This window comes from Saccostrea cucullata, unplaced genomic scaffold (assembly GCF_032062105.1).
Source record: "Saccostrea cucullata isolate Sc308-1 unplaced genomic scaffold, CSIRO_AGI_Scuc_v1 ctg923, whole genome shotgun sequence".
In the NCBI taxonomy this organism is placed as follows: Eukaryota; Metazoa; Mollusca; class Bivalvia; order Ostreida; family Ostreidae; genus Saccostrea; species Saccostrea cuccullata.
The window spans coordinates 683,241-706,292 of NW_026936399.1; the positions used below are offsets into that span (position 1 = coordinate 683,241).

At 33.3% G+C, this 23,052-nt stretch overlaps 1 protein-coding gene across 2 annotated transcripts; it reads right to left on the minus strand.

Annotated features, from left to right (window-relative positions):
* Positions 1–302: 302 nt before the first annotated feature.
* On the minus strand, positions 303–21,622 carry LOC134245509 (protein patched homolog 1-like). Of its 2 annotated transcripts, XM_062727795.1 has the most exons (20): positions 20,932–21,622; positions 18,972–19,218; positions 18,446–18,519; positions 17,457–17,573; positions 16,853–16,964; positions 16,376–16,485; positions 15,849–15,969; positions 15,404–15,527; positions 14,764–14,936; positions 14,111–14,362; positions 12,928–13,105; positions 11,957–12,118; positions 11,282–11,409; positions 8,478–8,630; positions 8,159–8,284; positions 7,786–7,930; positions 4,021–4,142; positions 2,867–3,055; positions 2,534–2,556; positions 581–700 (listed from the first exon to the last, which is right to left on the minus strand). In XM_062727795.1, the coding sequence occupies exons 1-20, from the start codon at positions 21,078–21,080 to the stop codon at positions 697–699; spliced, it is 2,709 nt and encodes a 902-aa protein (XP_062583779.1). In that variant the 5' UTR covers positions 21,081–21,622; the 3' UTR covers positions 581–696. The 2 variants fall into 2 exon arrangements, with proteins under 2 accessions (XP_062583778.1, XP_062583779.1); XM_062727794.1 differs by lacking the exon at positions 2,534–2,556 and having other exon boundaries at positions 303–700; positions 20,932–21,620.
* Between the last annotated feature and the right edge of the window lie 1,430 nt (positions 21,623–23,052).

Consider the following 23,052-nt stretch of genomic DNA (forward strand, 5'->3'; position numbering starts at 1 on the left):
ATTATTTATAAATTAATAAACTTCTTATTAACCAATTAATCCAACATAACATTTTCTGTTTGGCATATCCTGGCACTAGCAAAAGTGGATATTATTAAATTTATAAAAAAACAAATGCAAATAACATAAGTTAAAAACATATGCATCCCATACCGGTTTTCATTCAATAAACAAGTACTAACAAACAAGCCTTTAGATATATAAAACATAATTAAACTAAAAGTGTCATGACCCCAGATCATGTAGAAAACTTGGATTCGATTGTCTACAACCAGAGATTCACTTTATAAAAAATGATTTACAAGGGAGACAACAAAACATGATGGACAGACATATTTGTAGCGTTACAATTGGGACTGAGATATAAGACAAATCAACATACCTTACAAAAACAATATACAAACACGTACAACAAAATGGCATAAAATAATCTCTTTAAAATGCAGGCAAACTCACTGGCACATTGTAGTAATCTCTGAATTAACGACAGTTGTTAACAAAAAAATTATATCACAGATGTAGCAGAATTGGCAAGATTCCGTTACGTACTGATAGGGGTTATCCTGCCGTTTGCCTGGGGGGTTCTTCCGTTGGCCTGTCCCCGGGGCTTTGAGGGAGGGGTGTAGTCTGGGGGAGGGATGTACGGTAAGTCTGTCTGCTGGTAATCCGGAGGAGGTTCTGATACGTAGCCATTACTTATCTGAAAACAAAAACAGGGGAAGATTAGCAATACTACAAAAACAGGGTAAGATTAGCAATACCAAACACACTTTGTAAAACATTTTCTAAAAAATTTCAGTTACTTTAATTTAAACTAAATAGTATCACATCTGATCTGTTCCTGTAGATTACTGCAGTTTTTTGTTGTTTTTTTTTTAATAATTATTTTGAAGGACTTAATTCCGACTTATACATATATAAGGATTAACCAGGTAAGATCAAGTGTTAAAACATAACAAGAACTTTTGGACTGAGAATCTCGACTCATTTTACAAGCTTCTTGGTAAACCAATAATGAACCAGGTTAAAGTGAAATAAATATTTGTTTAAAAAACAATTTAAAATCTTTAAGCCATCCCCCTATAGCACATAATCCCTCAACAACTAATTCACTATAAGCAAGTTTTCACTGTAGTGATGAACACACAAATCAACTAATCAGACAAGTTTTTGACTGGGGAAGTTCTTGCACAAGGATATTGAAAACTAATAATGAAGGCACTAGGAACTGAAAGATCAAACTGTCAACAGAAAATATGAGTTCTAAATTTGTTTACACATTAACGTACACATTGATTTTTTCTAAGTGCATCTTGTGAGGGAAAAGTTGAGAAATGCATTAAAGGACTTATGACTAAATTTTTTATATTCCTTTTCTTGACTAAAATTCCTTTTTATCATGACTGTAATAAAGTTGTGCCTCATTAATCTGGACATTGGAGTTCCTTAGAAAATCTTCCCGATTTATGAAGCATCCTCATTATAGAAACATACTTGGTATATCTAAATATAAATGGTTCCCTACAAATTTCATCCAGCGGATGAAACATCTAGGTTATTATGCTCAGATTAATAAGGCTTCACTGTACATCCACATGATTAATTACAGTACATTGTTTTTTTTTGGTTGTCTTTTTTTTTTTACAGTATATATTTTTTTTCTGATCAAGAAGTAAATAAAACAACAGTACATTGTTTTATTTTCTTCTTGATCAGAAAAAGCTGATCTTTCATTAAAATGATGTTAGTCAATGGTACACAATTTAATATACAGATGAGATAAATTGTTAATGAAGTTTTCATATAATCATAAATTTTATACTTCTAATTAAATCCCATCATTTAAAAGAAGCAATTATAAAGAGTATATCTAGAAGCTGAACCTAGCTGGTAAGCTGCACAGTTTATTAAACCTCTTGCCCGCCTGTGAAAATACATTTGAAGCTGCACAAATAGCTTTCTCTTTATAAAATTCAAAATTCATAAATTTTCTCTTTATATTTTTGGCTCATTACAATATAACAGTGTACAAATACCCATACCATCATGCTTGATGAAAAGAAAAGTTCACAACAAGAAAATTAATATTCAGTACATGTTAACAAACAAAGATACGAACTTGAAAATGTCAAAAATTAAGAAAAGCCTTCCCATGTGGTTATTAAAAAAATCTTGATCTTCTAACTTTGAACTTTAAGCAAATGGCATCAAAATTTAGAAGAACTTGTTAATTTCCATGTATGTAATGATTACCAAGTCTATGGGTTATAAGAAAGATTAAAATAGACAAATGCTTTGATGTCTGCAGATATTGACTTAGTTTAGAACATAATTAGACTTTTCTTTTGTGGCAGATATTGGTCAGAAAAAATCATTCAATACATGCATCACATAAATTACGGAAAGACAGATTAAAAAAATAAATAACCGAAGAATGAAAAACCTGATTCTAATAATTAATTAATTGTTCCATGAACAAATTCCAAAACAACATGCATGTAGTGGCAAAAAATCAAAAGACAACATTAATTACTTAATTATTTTACCAGTTTTGTACTATGTAAATAAAGGAAAATGAAAGCCAGTTGTAAAATCTCAAAAAGCTTGCTTAAGCACATATTTTATATTCAACAAGATCAATTTTTCATAAAAGATATACGATTTCTCATCTACTTTATGCCAATATTGATCAATTAGCGAGTATGAATTTAACTACAATATTAAATGAATACAGTTAACCTATTGTTTGGTGATTGTCTACATGAGCTAAATTAGATCACTTCTATCTTCTATCACAATTTTTTACAATATAAACATATTTATATATTTTCTAGGCACTAAGACATCTATAATGTTTGAGACTTACTGTAGTTTTCATGGCAAGGTTATCGTGGCCTTGTAATTTGGAATCTTTATTTTCCTCTCCAGATTCCGGGTCGTCGCCTTTATAACGCCTGTCAGCGCTGGTGTACGCCGAGGGTCCAATCCACGACAATAATACTGGCAGATATACGAGTCCATGAAAGAGGCCAAATATCACCACCAGGAAAAATATCTGCCAAATTTTTTTTTTTTTTTATAAAAACCAGTTTATAATTGCTTCATTTCTTTTGATACAGTTAAACGTCAGAATCTCAAACATTGATATTTTGAATACTATAGATAGATCGAAGTGATTTGGAAGTCCCAAGTCACTTATTTTCAAAGTACGGTAGTTTATTACCCTCAATATCTCAAATTTCTGGATATCTCAACGTTTGTTCCCAGTCTCATCCAGTTTGAGATAATAAGGTGTGACTGTACTCCAGCTACATATTATACAATTATAGAGTCAGGACTTTAACCTAAGTTGATATGTGGTTATATAAAGTCCCATGTCAATGTACCCATGTCAAAGATGATTCATTAGGTTACAATGGAAAAACATGCTTCTAATATTTTCTGTTTTGCTCTATAAATATTGTTTTTGTGCAGGAATAATTTACATGTACAAAAAGTTTGAAGAATATTGTAAGTGTAGAGGAAGAATAAGTTTCCCTAACTTGAATGAGTTACCATAAGTCTGACATTGATTGAGGAAAGAACTTTTTGTCATTATAAGGCATGTCATTTCACAATTACCATCTGCCCAGAACTTGAACATTGGTAAATTACCATGATACATTTAAGAAAAAATTGATTCAGTGAAAATAATCTCCTTGAAATACTTAATTTCAAAAACCACTCCTCTATGTTTATAACAACTCGCTGAAAATAAATCGGGTCAAAGTCTTCTAATAATTTTATGTTATCGAATAATTTGGATATTCAAGAGATAATATTTAAAAAAGTGTTTAATATGATCTAAATTATTTTTTCATTTGTCTAATATCTCCTTGGGTGTATCAGATTGAGTCTAGCAAAGTAGCAATGATCAATTAATCTCATTCCAAAAATAACACAAAGGTGAGATAAATATTACTCTAATATTTCTTACTTGTGAATGCTTAAATTAGAAACTGAAAATTGAAGACTGTCTACCTTAAAAAATGTGGTGAACACGTAGCTTTTACTGGCTGCTAGAAGAATGAAGGCTAGAAACGTGCTGAAACCTCCACTGAAGACTGGGTTTCCCATCTCTACCAATGTTGCCCTCACACGCTCTGCAGAGGTTAATAACAAGTATTTTGTTTGATTAAACACATTTTATTCATTATCACGTGACAACTAACATATATTGAAAGAATTTATTAACTGTGCAAATAAAAATTAATAAAATGTCAGATGAATCTTATTTATAACAAGAGGCCCATGGGCCACAATGCTCACACAAGTTACTCTTGCTCTACTGTTCATCAGTTTTTTCCCTTGTAATATTTTGATTCCCTATTGTGGCACCACCCTAGCCCAAGGGACAATGGATTGATTCAATCATTTCATAATCTTAATTAGCAACTTTTTACAGATTTCACATTACTTTCGACTTTTCTAGCACAGCATTTTTTGAGAACAGGATTTTTAAAAATCAACGTAAACTTTGATTCCCTATTGTGGCCAAGATTTGAAAAATTTAGAGTCTACATTATCTCTGGAAGCTCCCACATAAAATTTGACCATTTCTGCCCAGTGGTGGTTAAGAAATTTTTTTTAAGACCTCACCCTGTTTTTGTCTTTTCTTGATAATCTCCCCTTGGAAGGGGTGCTTAGTCCTTCATTTCAACAACTTAATTAAGGTATCCATAATAGCCTCAGATTCAATGAATTTGAATGCATAACAGAATACTCAGTATATGGAGATATAATATTAATGTTTTAGTCTCAATATGTAAGAGCGGAATGTGTCCTAATCTTTAACCTTGAGCCGCCCTTAAAGAGTTATCCCCCTTTGCTTTAAATCAATAAAACTAATTATTTTATTAATCTATCCAGTGAAAAATTATTTTTTAATTGTTTTCTATTCTTAATAATTATATGCATATTTCCACCAAAGCATTTTTTTGTATTCATAGTATTTAAATTTCTATTTTAAAAAATGATCTTGTTCCCATAGAAACCTCAATGCATTCTTAATTAATTAATAATAATAATAATAATACTTTATTTAGAGAAGGTAACCCGATTAGTGCGAACACTAGTCTTCCTCGGGGCCTTCTTTAAAAACACATATACAATGCATATATACAATAAATAAAATTACAATTATGAGACAATAAAAAATCAATCAGTATGTTACAAACAAATAAAAACATCAGCATTTCAGTATAGAGAGAAAGAAAAAAAAAATCACACAGAATCATTGCGTTTTATAAGTAGAAAATTTTCAACACTTCTTTTAAATATTGCAGGGGATTGAGAATTTCTTATATTAATTGGTAACTCATTCCAGATAATAACCCCTGAATATTGTAAAGAATTTTTAAATAAGTTTGTTTTATATTTTGGTAGTCGAAGTTCGGAATTTGTTTCTGAGCGTAAAGTGTATGATCCAGAACTTTGAAATTCAAAAAGATTATGCATATAATCAGGAGACAGTCCATGAAATATTTTGTACATTAAAATGCTTTTCTGTAAATATAAAAGTTCATAAACTGTTAGCCAACCTAAAGTGTTAAATAAAGGCATTGAAGGTGTATCATATTTTTCATTTAAAATAATCCTAGCTGCTTTTTTTTGTAATCTGTAGATTCTGTCCATGTGTGTTTGAGGACAATTGCCCCAAATGGATAGACAATACAAAATCGATGGCAGGATAAAAGCATTATAAAATAGTTTTCTAGTACGCATTGGAAGAAACTTTTTGATTTTTCGTAAAGTAAATAATTTATATGTAAGAGTTTTGCAAACTGCATCTACATGACAAGTATATTGAAGATTATGATCAATGTGAACACCTAATAATTTTTGCATTTCTACATTTTCAAGGGGATGATCGGAAAGTTGTAAATGAAAATTAACGTTTTCTAATTTAGATTTCTTTTGGTGTGTTCCCATTAACATACACTTTGTTTTATCAGTATTTATAATCATCTGATTTTGTTGACACCATTTTTGTATTTGACAGAGTTCATGATTAAGAGTGGTTTCAATACGCGAAATACTATTATCATGAAGATGCATTGTAGTGTCATCAGCAAACATATCAATATTACAATGTTCAACAGACAATGGTAAATCATTAATATACAATAGAAATAACAAAGGACCTAAAATAGAGCCCTGAGGCACACCTGCTGTGACTGGCAGTGATTCAGATGTGTACGCACCAATTTTAACACTTTGAGTTCGATTATATAAGTATGATTTAAACCATTTAATTGATATTGGATCAAAGTGATAGCATTCAAGTTTTTTAATTAGTATATCATGATTAACAAGATCAAATGCTTTGCTAAAATCCAGATATGTAATACCTACAAAATTTCCTTTATCTATTGCATGCAACCAATCATCAGTTAGTTTTGTGAGAGCTGTCTGGCATGAGTGAAGTTCTCGAAATCCAGATTGTGCTTTCATTAGCAAGTCAAAGTGAGAAGTAAAGATGCGTATATTTTCTGCTACATGCTTCTCTAAAACTTTCGATATCGTTGGTAAAATCGAGATTGGACGATAGTTTCCTGGGTCTGATTTATCGCCCTTTTTAAACAAGGGGGTTACTTTTGCGACCTTTAATTGTGAAGGAAAAGATCCATTGATTATGCTAGAATTTATCAAGTGTGTTAGAGGTTTGGATATTATACTAGCTGACAGTTTAAGCAATCTAGGTCCAACAAAGTCTATACCAGCAGATTTGTTTACATCAAGTCTTTTTAACATTTCGAATACCTTTTCTTCATTAATCAAAGGGATTTCAAAAAAGTCTTGATCTCCAAGTTTTGTCTCCGTGTATCTTTTCAATTTTTCTGATTTAAAAGCAGTAAACGAAAGATTATCTATTAATTTTTTTGGAATTTGGGCAAAATGCTCATTAAATGCATTTGCAATATCTTGTAGATTATCAAGATCTAAACCGTTATATGTTATATTGGAAGGAGACGAGTTTTTGTCTGATTTTGAGGCTAACTGATTTAAGTGGCCCCACATTTCCTTTGAAGTAGAACTATTTTCAATTACTTCCTTATAATATGTAGATTTTGCATTATTTATTAGAGATGTGACTTTGTTCCTCCAAAGTCTAAAATTATCCATGTCTCCCTGTTTATGAAATTGATCTCGAAAATTCCTAGCATTATTTATTTCTGGAGTTAACCATTTAGTGCGGAATTCTGATTTCACACGCTTTGTTTTTACTTTTGCATGCTTATTGATTATAGCATTGAAAATATCATAAAAACCGTTTAAAATGTCATTGGGATCATGCAGTAGAATTAATTCATCAAAATTTGCATTGTTTAAATCATGCAAAAAGTTTGTTTCATTAAAATTTTTGAAGTCACGGTATTGTATTTACAGCTTGGGTAATTATTCTCCTGGTTTATCCTTTTCTACTCTCAACTGCTTTGAATTAGTTTCAGAGTATTTAACACAAGATGGATATTCAAGGTTAGAAAATTACGTCCTTTAATGGATCAGATACCTTAAACAGCCCTTCACTCAAGGATGTTTTGTAGCAACTTTGGTTAAAATTGAAACAATGATTCTTCAGCAGAAGTTGAAAATATGAAAAGTTTACAGAAAGATGGACAACTAGACAGATGACGGATGAGCTAAAATTTTCATGACATACAGATTTGATAAGTAAATGACTTGCAAAGCTATAATTACTTGAACAGATGTGAAAGTGGAGCAGGGATATTATTGTTTTCTTACCATTTCTGTCTCCGACAAATGTCATAAAGCAGTGACCGATGTGAGCAGAGTAATCTACAGCCAGACCAATAGCAATGACAAGGTTGATACAGGACACAATGTTGATAGACAGACCCCAGAAGTGCATGATACCAGCTACATCCACCTACAATCGTAAAATGAAAGGATGCTTATAATAAGTTTTTTCTTACAAAAACTGATAACTCTCTTCACAACCTTGTAAATTCTCAGACATAAAGCTGCAAATTTTTCTGTATCGCTACAGAAAAAAGAGTAGCTTTGTTCTTGTGTCTTACAAGCACTGAACATGAACAGGTATACAAACCAATAAACGGTAACATTATTAAGGTATTATGATATACTTTCTACTTACCAGGGTCATGATGACACAAGAGAAGACAAGAATACTGGTCCAAATATTGGCTATAAGGATCAGAGTGACCACAAACACACAGGCTGCAGCCAAGCCCAAGTTCCTGAACAGCTCACTTTTTATCACCTAATTAAAATTCATCAATTAATAATTAAAAGTAAAATTCTTGGAATAAATATTTCTAGTTCAAATTTAACTGACAAATAATGCTAAAACAAATTGAATTTTGAAATACAGGTCCAGAAATAATGTAGAACTAAATTAAATAATTTTTGATATTTACTATTCTAGAGAGTGAAACACAAATGCTAAGTCTTACTTTGTTTGTATACCACTGAAGATAAAGTCTGCCATATGGGAAGCATTCCGACTCGGAGAAAATCTTACTGACCATGGACTCTATAGCCTCCATGGCCACAATTTCATCTGCAGCAGTGCTATAAGTCAGGTGCTGGTATGATATGTAAGTTGTCTGTAAATGAGATGGGGGGATTAAATAGGAATTACTTTTACAGGATGTCATCCAGTTTTTCATTACTTTTATTTTTTTAGTTTGAGAATTTAATACTGTATACAATGTATACTGTAAAAATTTTGCCTCCATTTTATTTTAACTCCTTTCATGCCTGTCACAAGTGGGGGATTTTAAAACAGGTCAAATTCTAATAACTCAGTATAATTTCTGAAACAAAACTAAGACTGGGTGAATTTAAAACAAGGCAAAATTGTTAGCAAGTGTAAAAGGGTAAAAAATAACACAGGGCAAAAATAACCCTGTATACAGTTTACAAAATTTGTTAATTCCAAATACTATCTCTGGTTTAGGGAGAGAGCGATTTAAGTTTTTAGAACTTGTGCCCAATCCCATTGTTTATATTTAGTACAATAAAATATGTTCAAATCATCTCTGGTTGATAGATTTCAAAACCATTCAGAACTTGTTTGACAACAAGAGGCCCATAGGCCTTATAGGTCACCTGAGTATCATGAAACAACTTTCCAAAAAATTGAAATTTGGTTTGTGTTTTAAATCAGATGTCATGAAATTCACAATTTTGAAAGAAGCTCCATTGCTTATCATAATTAGGCACTTAGAATGCTTACTCTAGTTACTTAATACCCAGAGTTAGATCAGAGTAAGAAAGAGAAAATGCATTTTCACTTTATAACCAGTCATGCACCCCACCCCACAGTTCACAATTCACAATTTTTGAAGAAACACTCTTGCTCATCATAACTGTATACTTACTTAGTTGTTTAATACCCAGGAGCAAAGAAGAAAATTTTTAAAGAACTCATGCATTTTCATTATATAATAAAAAGAGTTCCCTCCTTACACCAAAACCCTTGACCAGGGGCCAAGAAATTCACAAATTTGGAAGAGGCACCCTTCCACATCATAACTATGTACATAGTTTATTGGCTTAATCCCCAGGAGCAGAGAAGAAGATTTTTGATGAATTACTGCATTTTCACTACATAATCAATAGAGCCCACCTTAACACCAGAACCCCTGACCCTGGGGCCATAAAATTCACAATTTTGGAGGATGCATTCTTGTTAATCATAACTATGTACTTAGTTAGCTTGTTTAATACCGAGGAGCAGAGAAGATTTTCAAAGAATTAATGTTTCAATAGAGCCCCACCCTAACACCAGAACCCCTGACCCAAGGACCATGAAATTCACAATTTTTGAAGAGGCACTCTTGCTCATCATAACTATGTTCTTAGTTAGTTTATTTAGTACCCAGGAGCAGAGAAGAAGATTTTCAAAGAAACAAGCATTCTGAGAGTATTGCTTAAGCAATACATGTCCCCTACCGGGTTCCCCTTTTTCTTCAGGATGTCATTTTATAATATGCTAAAGTCATGTCCAAGGTAAAACTGCAAGATTTTTAAGTTGTAAATGCCTTAAAACTAAAAAAATAATCCCCATTAAGACGAAAATTCAACTCATTTTTCCCCCGTCTTTTCCTCGCTTTATATTTATATCGACCATCGGAAGTTAGCGCAGTTCGAACCCGATCTTAATTAAACGATTATGAAAAATATTCAAAATGCCATAATTCTGTCAAAAATGAATGTAGCAAAGCGAAATTCAAACTTGATCTGTAACTCATTAAGATACACTCACATACCAAAATTCAGCTTAATATCTGCAAGCGTTTAGAAAAAAAGTTTGGAAAACCAAGTGGGACAGACTGACGGGGACAGACAGACAGACGGACAGACAGACAGACAGACGGACGGACGGACGGACGGACGCAGAGGAAACCTATAGTCCCCCCGGTTTCACCGGTAGGGGACTAATAATGCACTTTTACTATATGATCTATATAGCCCCGCCCTAACACCAGAACCCCTGACCCAGGGGCCATAAAATTCAAAAATTTTTGAAGAGGCACTCTTGCTCATCATAACTATTTTCTTAGTTAGTTAATTTAATACTCAGGAGCAGAGAAGAAGATTTTCAAAGAAATAATGCACTTTTACTATATGATCTATATAGCCCTGCTCTAACACCAGAACCCCTGACCCAGGGGCCATGAAATTCACAAATTTTTAAGAGGCACTCTTGGTCATCATAACTATGTTCTTATTTAGTTAATTTAATACCCAGGAGCAGAGAAGAAGATTTTCAAAGAAATAATGCTCTTTTACTATATGATCTATATAGCCCCGCCCTAACACCAGAACCCCTGACCCAGGGGCCATGAAATTCACAATTTTGGTAGAGGACTCAATGCTGATTACAATCATGTCAAGAGTTTGACTGTTTGATGTCCAGGAGTAAAGAAGAAGATTTTTAAAGATTTCATTAATTTTAGCGGTTTTTGCCCCACCCCTCAGGCCCCAGGGGGGAAGGGACCATGAAATTCACAATTTTTGTTCCTCTTCACCCATGGATGCTGTATACCAAATTTGGTTGAAATTGGTTCAGTAGTTCCAGAGAAGAAGTTAAAAATGTTCAAAAGTTTACGAACGACGTACGACGACGGACGAAAACGGATAGCAATAGGTCACCTGAGTTTACTCAGGTGACCTAAAAAGCTAACTCCTAATTAAGCACTAAATTCCTGATTAACTATAGGTGCTTAAATGTCAATTGACAGAGACTTACAGTAATGTCCCGTGTTCCTGAGCTACCGCTAAACATCACCTCCCTTGCATGTCGTATTCCTGAAGCCTCCGTGGTCACAAAAGTATACAACAAATCCACAAAGTTAGCCTCACTATTTGGATACAAATCTAAAATACGCAAACGATTCCACTAAGAAACTTGTTTACATATATCAAGGCTGTTGCTTATCTTGTATATGTACTTATTTTGTGGTAAACTGGTAATCATTGTTAAGCATTTTTGACGCTGCATCTTGACTGTTTATTTAGCAGGGCTAAATTGAGCTTTTTTGGTACAGGGTTCTGTAATCTTTCAATTAGAAATTTTAAAATTGAAAGGGTGGCAAAAATTTGGCAAAAATTGATGTCCTGTATTAAGTTTTAATGTTAAATTGAGAATAAGACTGAAGGCTTGATGTAAAAATTCATTATTTTTCTTTTAAGTAAAACCACTTAAAAATTCAATCTGCTTATCATTTAAGAATTTTATTTGGGAAAAAAGTGTAAATTTTCAATTTGGAAAGGGTCATTTTACCAGACCTGGATGCAAGGGTTATTAAGCATTGGTCAAGTTCAATGTACATGCTAATAAATGATTGAAATAAAATACATATACTTGGTATCTTGGCTCTAGATACACTGACTAATTCAAGATTATACAAATCAGAATACATACTAGCATCCAGTTTGCCTGCCGCAGCCCCTGGGTTAGTCCCTAGCCATGCTGTGTAGGAATGGAACCAGCTGTCCAAGGAACCTGTGGCTAAATACTGACTGCTGTTCAGCTGCATGTACAGATTATCAAATTTTGTTTTGGAACCGTAATAGTCTATGTTTTCTGAAAGAAAAAGTTAAAAACAAGTAAATATGCTAACAAATAAATACTGTTTATAAGGAAATTTTTGCCCCTGTTGCCCTTACCTCAATTGGGCAAATTTAAAGGGGTGAATTCAAAGAATACAATATAATTTCTTAGACAAAACTGTGACTGGGCCAATTTAAGACTGGGCCAATTTGTTCGCAAGTGTGAAAGAGGCGAAAATAACATGGAGCAAAAATAACCCTGTATACAGTACTTTTAAATATTGTAACTGTAGTTTGTGTCCATACTATTGGTCAATGCAGACTTTTTTCTTCAGCATTTGATCATCCAGGAGGAATTCATCATGCACTGAACACCATCAGACTTGAATCTAGATGAAACTTATATGCAATCTTAATTTATATGCAAGCTTAATTCAAATTTGTTCAAATGATGACCCCAAGGAGTAAGGTGAGGCCACGATGGGTCATCAAAGTTTTACATAGGAATATATTTCAAATTTCTTTAAAAATCTTCCTTTCAGGAACAAGCAATGCCATGATAAGTCATATATTTATGTGGAAACATCCTCAGATAGTGTAGATTCAAGTTTGTTCAAATCAGGACCTTTGGAGATGCAGTGGGGACACAATATGTTGTTAAAGTTTTACATAGAAAATAATTTTTTACTCTGATTTTATATAAAATTGTCCAATGTATCTTCCTGGTAAATTCAACCTGCTTCAAAAAACTCTTAGTTCAGAGTAAAAATATACAATTTTTAAACATAACACTGGAACAATTTTCAACAATGCAAATCATGATGACATATTAAATCAACTTACTGCAGTAGACAGCGGCACGGGCTCCCCCTCCTGGAAAATAGGCCTCCTTCTTCTCGTTGAATTCGTAAGCATAAGAATCACTTGGAAAGAACCAGTTTTCATTGTAGTCTTGTTTGAGGCTGTAGAACCCATAAATGTTGAGTCCTAATAGTGCTACTGAAACCACCACAACCACAATCTGTAAAACAAGGCTACCGTTTGTCATATGAACTCTTGATAAATTCTGCAACCTTGCAAAGGGGAAGGAGGTACTTGAAGAACAATTTCTTCAATGGTTTTGAGTGTTAATGATAAATATTTACATTTGCTGTGGTTTTTTTACTAACCCAACTGTGAAATTGATTTGAATACCAATTTCATGTACACTGTATACTCACGCGTAGATATAAACACAAAGTAAAGTGTGTTAATGTGATGTCACAATGTAGCTACAGCGACGTTAGTAAAAGTACATGTATAACAATATAAGGCATTAGGGAAGCAAGAAATTCACATATTGGGAATATTTTTGGTGCTTCCAAACATGTAAAAGTTAAATATAGCGCTTCATGAAAAATATGCCAACGTGCAAGTCTGTGTGATTCACACACCAATAAATCACAGAAAGCTTAAAAACATTCCTTTAATAACCTGATGAATCCCTATCCTAATTATACTAGAAAATGCACAATGTACCAATTTGCATTTGTGTTCAACCTTTCTAATTCTAATACTTCCATCTGGGGCTCAATGTACATCATATATTGACTGTTCTGTGTGACTTAAGATTAAATATGTTTCCATGTACTGTAGGTGCATATTATCAGTAAAATTGCAATAACAATCTGCCTTCCTTGATTTTAAAAGGAAAAAAAATTTTGGTACCAGTAACCATCATGACAATGCTGGAAATTTAAACATAAGTCTTGTATAATTTGCTGATTTCTGACTTGAATCCCAATTATCTGATTTGAATCCAAATTACAGGCAACAGTACTTTTTGTTTCTTGTCTTAGAATTGAAGCAGTATTCTTTTGAAGAAGTGAAAAAAGTGAAAAATAGGAAGAAAATGTGAAAATAAGATGAAAATTGGTTTTAAAAGGAAACAAGAAGAAAGATGACTTGAGCTTGCAGATTAAGCTATCTAACCCTTAAATTAAAACACGATCAACTTTCAATTTCAAGAATAAATACAAGTACATACCTTAACAGGTAGCTTCAAAACAACAGGTGTGTAGTATTTGCGTAGAAATATGTTGAACAGGTTTCTTTGACTACAGTTGTTTGGCTTGTAGTCAGGTTTGTGTTTGTAACAACAGATACATGCATTGCGGCCCTGCTCAGTTCTCATGATATCCAGAGTAAACGCCGCCAGAAAAAACGTGGTAGACAGTCCAAACAGACCCAGAATTCCAATACAGGCAAAAACACAGAAGGATTTCAAAGCTGGCAAGGTCTGAAAAATCAAAGAATACAAAAATATCATTTTAATTATTTTCTTCTATAAATTGAAATAGAAATTATATAACAAATTTAGTAACAATATCGAATAATTTGTCTTCTTTTACAAACAGTTTCAATTTTTCTGAAAGTCAAGCAAAATAAATGTGAAGCACAGCATTCTTTATTAATTCTAAGACTAGTACTGTAAATCATTTTATTAATGAGAACTTTTTTTTGCATAATTAAGTGAGCATGTTTGCTCATGAAAATTTCATTCTCGTATATATATTTGTATTAGTAAGGATTGTCTACAATACCAATTAGCTATCTAGCAAAACTAAGGTGTCACGAAAATATAGTGATCACCAGTATACTTTCAGAGAAACTTATCAAACAGAATAAAATTTCACTCACTGTGGTAGCACCTATGCCAAAAGCCAGGATGTCTGTGACTGACGTCACGAGAATGGACACCCCAGCATGTCGTAACAGCTTCCCCATCCTCTGGGGCAAGGGCAGGCCGAGTTCATGGTGACTGAGACTCTGGTATGAGCCCACAATGACAAACATATCATCTACTCCTATACCTGTCAATCAAAATACTTACAGTAAATTTTATGTCTGCAAATACATGCACATCTTTAGTGTAATTTCAAACTTTAATATAAACAGAATCATCATGAATTGTCCTTTCTTATGTTTAATATTCTGAAATCCTTTCTAAAAATTCTATTTATAGGATATTTAATTTGAATGAATTTGAAGTTCATATATACAAAAACTTTGGAATAACGATGACGATTAATGAAAGATTACTGTATACAGGGTTATTTTTGCCCAATATTATTTTAGCCCTTTTGCACTTGCAAACAATTTTGCCCCGTTTTAAATTCGCCCAGTCATAGTTCTGTTTAAGAAATTATGCTGTGCAATTTGAATTCACCCCGTTTTAAATTCGCCCACTCAAGAAGAGGGCGAAAGGGGTGAAAATAAAACGGGAGCGAAAATTTTCCTGTATACAGTATATGAGTTTTATAATTTCAAACCATCTAACCAAGAAGTAAGAAGGGTAAAATGGAGTGAAGTGGTCCGTATTTCCAGCCTGCAGCACTGGAAAATCCAAAAGAAAACCCTATAGACATTCCGATCACAATGATGCCGGCTAGGGATAGACCAATCTGAAACAGAGAGGTAGATGTATTTTCATTTAATACAAATGACTAAGTATGAGAACAGATTTTTTTCTCAAAGCTTGACTGTATTAAATTCACCTACATGTTTAATTGACAACATATGCAACATACCTTATCTACTGATAATTTTTCAAGTTTCATGTTTATAACTATACTTGTTTTAGAAGAAGTGCAACTTACAGCTTATAGACGTTGAATGTAGTACACAGTTCTATTAAATATTAGAACTCTTCAACTTCTGGGGAAAATACAATTGAGTTAAAACTATGTTGTGTATGTCCTAAAATAGCCTCACTGATAACATACCCTTTGTTCGACACAGTTCAGTCTCCCAAAGACAATGAACAGATAGACAATCACAAGGACATAGCCAGCTGATAACAGAGACACGTCCTTTCTTATAGCTCCACCTCCTTCTTCACTCCGACTGTAAAAGATATTGAAATGTATCAGTCATGTTTTACCGGTATATCCATGTGCAAGCTTTTCTTTTTAAAGAAATATACCATGTTTTTAAAGAAAAGCCTCAATTTTTAAAAAAAATATGTCTATATTTCTTTCTTTTTTTTGGGGGGGGGGGGGGTGTCTATTGAACAAATTTGTCAGTTTCTCTGTCTGATTGAATATATTGAGCCTGAAAGCTTTTCCAAAGATTTGGCATTCTCTACAGAATAAAGTCATCCAGATCCGAGTAAGTAAAGATATTTTTAAATTAGTTAAATTTTCAGAGAATAACTTATTAAGTCTTGAAAGACTTATTAATAACATATTTTTTTTTTAATGTAGGAAAGAAATATTTTTTTCAAGTGTTAGATTGGAAACCTGGCTCATACCTGAAAGAAGAAAAATAATACACCTGGATTCCTGCTTCCTGAAGATTTTTGGCTGTTTCTACAGCTTTCTCTTCCCACTTTTCTGCAGCTGTTTTATTAATATCATCTGTCTGAAAAAAACAAGAAAAAATTATTGATCTCTGATACATCTTAAACTTTTCTTCAAATCAATTCTGGAAATCAACATTATAATCTCACTACAAATACTAAGCAGGTACATTTTGTTGATCATGCATGCACAAAGAGAATATCAACATTTAAAGACTAGCCATACTAAAGGGATATTTTTTTTTAGACATTTATCTCTGACCAGTAGAACTAAAAATTGTAGAGGGCTACATCATGAAAGCTAATTTTCTAGTAGACCTGATAAATCTTTAAAACATTGCTAGTCATTCCTATGTTAGTTCTTTAAACATTAACTTCCTGACTGACAGTTCTGTGCTCTACTGTAAAAGCCATGGCATGAATACTCACTGCATCAATATAATAGGTGATGTAGGCCGCCTTGGCAGCTGTTATGGTTGATCCAGACACTGTTCTCCCTCCCAGATACTTTGTGGCTTCCCATGGGGATGAGTACATGGGACTACAACACAGTGAAGAAAAAAAATTATTAATATATATACTGCAGTCTGACTTCTTCAGGGGTCGGTGTGAAACACAAATATGGTATTCAAAAATATACCCTAGCACTTGATATAAAAATAAACCATGTTTCTTGAACTAAATAATACATTCAAATTGTAAAATTATATTTTTCAATAGCAGGCCTTTGGAAGCTTAAAATTTCATAGTCCACAAGACAATCCCAAAAATTCTTATTATGTGATGTGAAATTTGTAAACAAGTGATTAAAACTTGTAATTCTAGACTTTCAAATTGGTACCTACCTGTAATGCAAATTAGACATAACTTTACTTATGTAATGTAAAAATACTTCACTTCCACGAAAATTATTTGAATTAATATGTATTCATTACAGAAAAGAAATACAAAACTAAAGTCTTAATCATATAATATTACAGGTAGCTATCCTTATTTTCCCTTTGAAACAGCAGAGATAATCACAAGGTCTTACCTGGTCGTTATAGTGTTTACGTCTGATCGAATCGTTCCTGAATTAAGACCACTGATGGTAGCACTACTGTATGACCACAGCTCCAATACGCTAGTTACCAGGCAATTTCCATTAGACCTAAAAAAAAAATAATAATAAAGAGAGTGTCTGCATATCATATGGATACATTTTACCATGGCAACCAGACTATAAATAATAGCATAATGATAAAGCAAAAAAGGTTGATACCTCATGGCCATGCAAAGATACAAAATATGATTTAATTCAAACATTAGCTTATTCAGCGAATCTTTTTTCCCCAGCTTTTGGAAAAGAAGAGCAAGTGCAGATCAGGAGGAAGAAGGGGGAGGAAAGTCAAAGGGGGCACTTTAAGAAGGGTGGGCATGGCCATAAAAAGTTATGGTATTGAATGTTAATTGGAGCTTCTTGAGATTTTACCTAGAAACGAAAGTTTTACACACAGATAAAAAATATGAATTAAAGACCTTGATCTTTAACCATTTGAGTCTCAAAATAAATAGGAGTCTTTCCTAGGCCATGGGATGGGGAGTTGTTCTGAAAATTTCACTGCAAAAGCTTAAAGACTTTTTGAGATATATGGAAACAAGTGTTACAGACAAACAGAACTACAAGCAGATGGACAGCTAGATGGACAGACTGTAATTAATATCCCCAGCTTTCAGCGGGCGACAATGTCTGATAAAGGGTACTTTTCGCCTCTGTTTTATTTTTGCCTGTTTCCCCTGACTCACAGGTAGGTGAAATTAAAACAGGCAAATTCAAAGAACATGTGTAGAATAATTTTGTCAACAGAATTGTGACTGGCCAAATTTAAAATGGGCAAAAAGTCTGCCTAAATGTTAAATTTGTAAAATTATAATCAATAAAATATTTGTGATTGTCAACTCACATTTGATTGAAAGTTCAACATAAGTCTATGCATCCAATTACATATCAGATCATTTACAGTCTTCATTTTAGAAACTTACTTGAGACATATTGATGAATAATCATTTCCTGAGTCTGAGGTAACATTTCTTATGGTATCATAGATTTTGTAAACCTAAAAAATAAAATTTTAAATTTAGCAATATATAACATGTATATCATCTAGGATGATTTATAGAAGAGCACGTTCTGTAGCCATTTAGCTTAATTTATGTCTTACCAGTAATTGCCCTTTTCTTCCAATTTGTCTAATTTATTGTCCTGACCCAAAGTTATACAGCAATAAACTGACAAAAATTGACTAATTACAAAAGCATTTTCATATTTGTTTTTGATTGGATGGGGTCTCTAATATCATAACCTTAATTAATACCGTGACATTGAAACATTGAAATACAAGAAAAAAGTACCTTGGTATAATTTCAAATTGAACAAAAATTGCAAAAAAAATCATGTTGAATGACTGTGATAAAGCTCCTCCAAAAACTTCATTAGTTTTCAAATTGTTAAAACCTTAAATTTTGCAAATTAAAGCACCTTAAGAATCATTAACAGACCAAAACTTACACTTGTCATTGTAGAAGGATCCATCACATTGTCGGCAACAAGTATTAAGTAGAAAAATCTTGTCGTTGATGGGTATACGCTTTCTACATATTTTTTGTGGTCCATAAGGTCTGAATCGGATGGGACCCAAATCACACTGTTGTCCTCATTTTCGCCAAAATTCATAAGTCCTATACAGAAAAGACCAACAATGGCTGCTGTGATGAGAAGTGTCTTCCAAGGGTGTGTCGCCAGAAATGTACCAATCCTGTCAAAATATAAGAAATATTTACACAGTGATTTTAAAATTAACATTATTTAATGATTGCATGAATGATTCCTAGCTTTCTTGCCCTGGAATCCAGCATTGTAGGGAACAAAAGACTAAGTTATGTTCAGTTCATTGACCTTCCAGTAGCTGCAGAACTGTAGCTCTCTGCTTGAGAAAATACGGACAGATGAAGCAAAGAGCTACAGATCCAAGCATTGTAAAAACCTTCCATTTACGCCAATGATTTTTTGTCGCTACTTTAGGTATTTATTTTGTGTAGTTTAAGCTTTCTCTGGCTTTTAGAATGGTATCCTATACTAATTCATATATTTAACTCTTACATTTGATACTTTGTTTACCTTTTATGGGTCCAAAACAGTCCTGTTTATAATTTTGTAATATCAGTTTAAAAGAGTTCCATTTCGACTTCCGTAACCACAAACAGCCATTTGTTAGCGTTGGGTGGTAAGTAAATGATCAAGAATTGATGTTGAATGTATGATTAATAATCAAATACCATTTCAAATTATTTTCTAAGCTTGAAAAAGTATAAAATACACGAAAAATACCAATAGTCAGCGACAAAAAATCGTCGGCATAAATCGAAGGTTTTTACAACGCTTGGATCTGTAGCTCTCTGCTTTATCAGTCCGAATTTTCTCAAGCAGAGAGCTACAGTTCTGCAGCTAACCTTCCAGGTGAACATAAGGATTTATTTTTTTCAACATTGGACTAAAAATAGATTTGGAAATTCTAAACTGATACAAATTGTTTTGGGAAATTTATTTCACTTGCAAATGAGCTGTACTTAAGTGAACATGACATTCAGGCTCATACATCTGGGATGGGTGGGGTGTGGAAGGGGTGGCTAATTTTTATGTTTATATTCAATATTTCTGCTTCTCTTATTGCATATATGGCTAGGACTTCATCAGACATGTAAGATGGCATAGAATGCTGACTTAATTTGCATCATTTAATCACTGAATCATGAAATAAAACAATTATTCCTGTATTCGTAGTCAATATGATAATTTAGCCCTTTGACTGTAACGATAAATTAGCCCTTCAGGCTCAGTACATACTGTACTCCTCAAGCGGCCAAATCATCACATTGACCTCAAAAACAGCAAAAATTATATTTGTCTACTAGAGTTACTATGTGATACAATACTCTGTCATATGAAATATATATAGAATCTCCCATGTCAGATTTGTAGTTTCATTTTGATATGATTTTTATCCAATGAGTTGTGTGTTTTTTTATTCCCAAGCTTTGGCGAGGGGATATAAAAACAAACACAGCGTTTTCCCCTTATTTCAAAGGATTAGAGATAAGTTGTAACAGGCTAGGGGCTGAGGTTTATGAACAAAATCTCTGTGGACCTAACAACAAATTTTTATTTCAAAGCAACATTTTTGTCAATTGAAGGCAAGCGGTCAATTTGGCCGGTAGCCGGTTCTTAAGGAAAACATTGCAAACAAGTTGTAAAAATCATATCCAACAAATCATGGCAGATTCTTTTAATCAATATCAAAAATATCCATTAGTCATATCCACAGGTGTCACAGGAAAAAGGGGTCAATATAGGATAAAATCAAATTCATTTCTATAAAAACAACATTCTTATTTGAGAGATAATTAAGTAAGACAACATTTTCTTCCATGCAAATTTGGGAAAGATTAAGTTATTTTATGAAAATTCTTACTTTTCGAACCCAGTCTCAAAGAACCAGATGATACCATTAGCTGCCCTCTGCAGTATGTTGGGTTTCTTCTCCTCCTTTGATGCAGGTATGTGGCCATTGGCATGATTGGTGGTCCCATTCGTGCTGGGCTTCTCTTGATGCATAGTCATCCTGTATAGTCACTATGAACCGAGTCCACAGGTATATTTTCTTCAGCACTTTCTTCTGCTTCCTACCTGTAGGCGACTCTGTTAATTATCGATTTCCTAGCATGTGACCACAATTAAGAGCACTGGAATCAAATTTGTATATTTTCATAACTCAGTTCCATTGCCACGTTTTTTAAAGTTACATAACAGTGTTTAGAAACACCCACTTTCCAAACAATCCAATCGTCTTCCACCGTGCACAATGCAAGGAGTAATTCGGGTATTTTACAGCTTACGGTTGACTACGATCAATAAACCCTCACGTGTATCTGCACACGATACCCCTGGCTTTTAAATGATCAACAAAGGCTTTCAGGATGAATGGTTTTTACTTATTTAGGTATATAAACACGATAAATGGCATTATCCGTTTCTTTACATCCGCTGATCTGCTTTCATATTAGGCCTATATTTTTCAGTAAAACACCTGGCTAGTTACAGTGCTTGAAACTAAACCATTCTTCATGACAATTTTTATACAAAATTATCTTTAAAAAAGGAAATTACAGTCTACGTATTACATGTACTAGACCTAATCACTCCATTTGTCGATTTGATCAGACTCTTCAACCATTTTTTTAACTTCCGGATGGCGGTCACATGATCATAATTGATGATGCAAGTGCACGCGTACTCAGATTCGTGTAAACGATGGCTAAAAAGAACGTATTGTAAGAAAACTTAACTAATTTACATTTAAGCAGTTAGATTTAATGAGATTTTGATACAGCTGCACAGCAATTATAATTTTATCTCTAGAATAAAACAATTTGAAAATAAATAATTTCCAAACTTGATTTTGAATTTTTTTTCTTTATGATAATAACATGTTGGAAAAATCCTTTTCAATGATAATAAACTTATGCCCTTGCTTCTTCACAAGTGGACAGTGATGACAGTAAATTTACTTTTCATTGATTTTACATAACAATTCTAGGGTATAGCCTTAAACAAGAGGCCCATGGGCCACATCGCTTACCAGAGCACCGTGGCTAAGAAAAGCGAGAAATCGCGTCATTATTGAAAATTTAACCTACTCTTAACGGTGATGAGACCATGTTTTCAATGCTTGAATCTACACTTAATATGTTTGTATATTTCTTTGACTAAATGCAGGTTTTTAACCTTTTAAAGTTGAACTTATATATGCACCGGCTGTGGTTCCAGCCTAAACCCCCAACCGGCCTCCTCCAATCCGCCTGGTCATGAATTGAACAATCGAAATGATAAATCTGCACAACCTCAGAATGCTTCCATATAAATATATCCAATCATGGCTTTGCTGTTCTTGAGAAAAATATTTTAAAAAATTTTCCTACATATTTCTATATAAAACTCTGCAAGTCTTTTGAGGTCCCGCCCTACCACACGGGGCCATGACCCAGAGAAATTTGAATCTTCACTACCTGAGGATGCTTCCACACAAATATGACCAATCATGGCCATGCTATTCTTGAAAAGACGATTTGAAAGATGTATATGTTTCCTCATAAGTTTCATCTTTCCTGGCACGATTGGTTCTTGAGAAGATTTTTAAAACACTCCACCAAATTTTCACAGTTTCTAAAGTATCTTTCCTTGAATGAGAATGTTGCCCTTTATTTGAACAAACTTGAATCACTTCATCCAAGGATGCTTAGTAGCAAGTTTGGTTGAAATTGGCCTAGTATAGTTCTGGAGAAGAAGTCGAAAATGTGAAAAGTTTACAGATGGACGGACAGACAGACGGACGCCGGACAAAGTGTGATCAGAAAAACTCACTTGAGCTTTCGGCTCAGGTGAGCTAAAACTAAAAGAGCAGATCGAGGATCTGATTTAATCAGATTGGAGTAATTTTATGATGCACATTTGATGATCTGATTTTTGATATAAAATGGAATAAATGAAATTGAGCAAGTTTCTCAACAAATTCAATATTACACCAATATTTAAT

Coding starts and splice junctions, on each gene's coding strand:
- LOC134245509 (XM_062727794.1), bottom strand. CDS start 21,080: ATGACTATGCATCAAGAGAAGCCCAGCACGAATGGGACCACCAATCAT. Junction 14,363..14,763: donor TTGGCATAGGTGCTACCACA/GTGAGTGAAATT, acceptor TTGATTTTTCAG/ACCTTGCCAGCTTTGAAATC. Junction 701..2,866: donor ACCTTGCCATGAAAACTACA/GTAAGTCTCAAA, acceptor TTTTGTTTTCAG/ATAAGTAATGGCTACGTATC.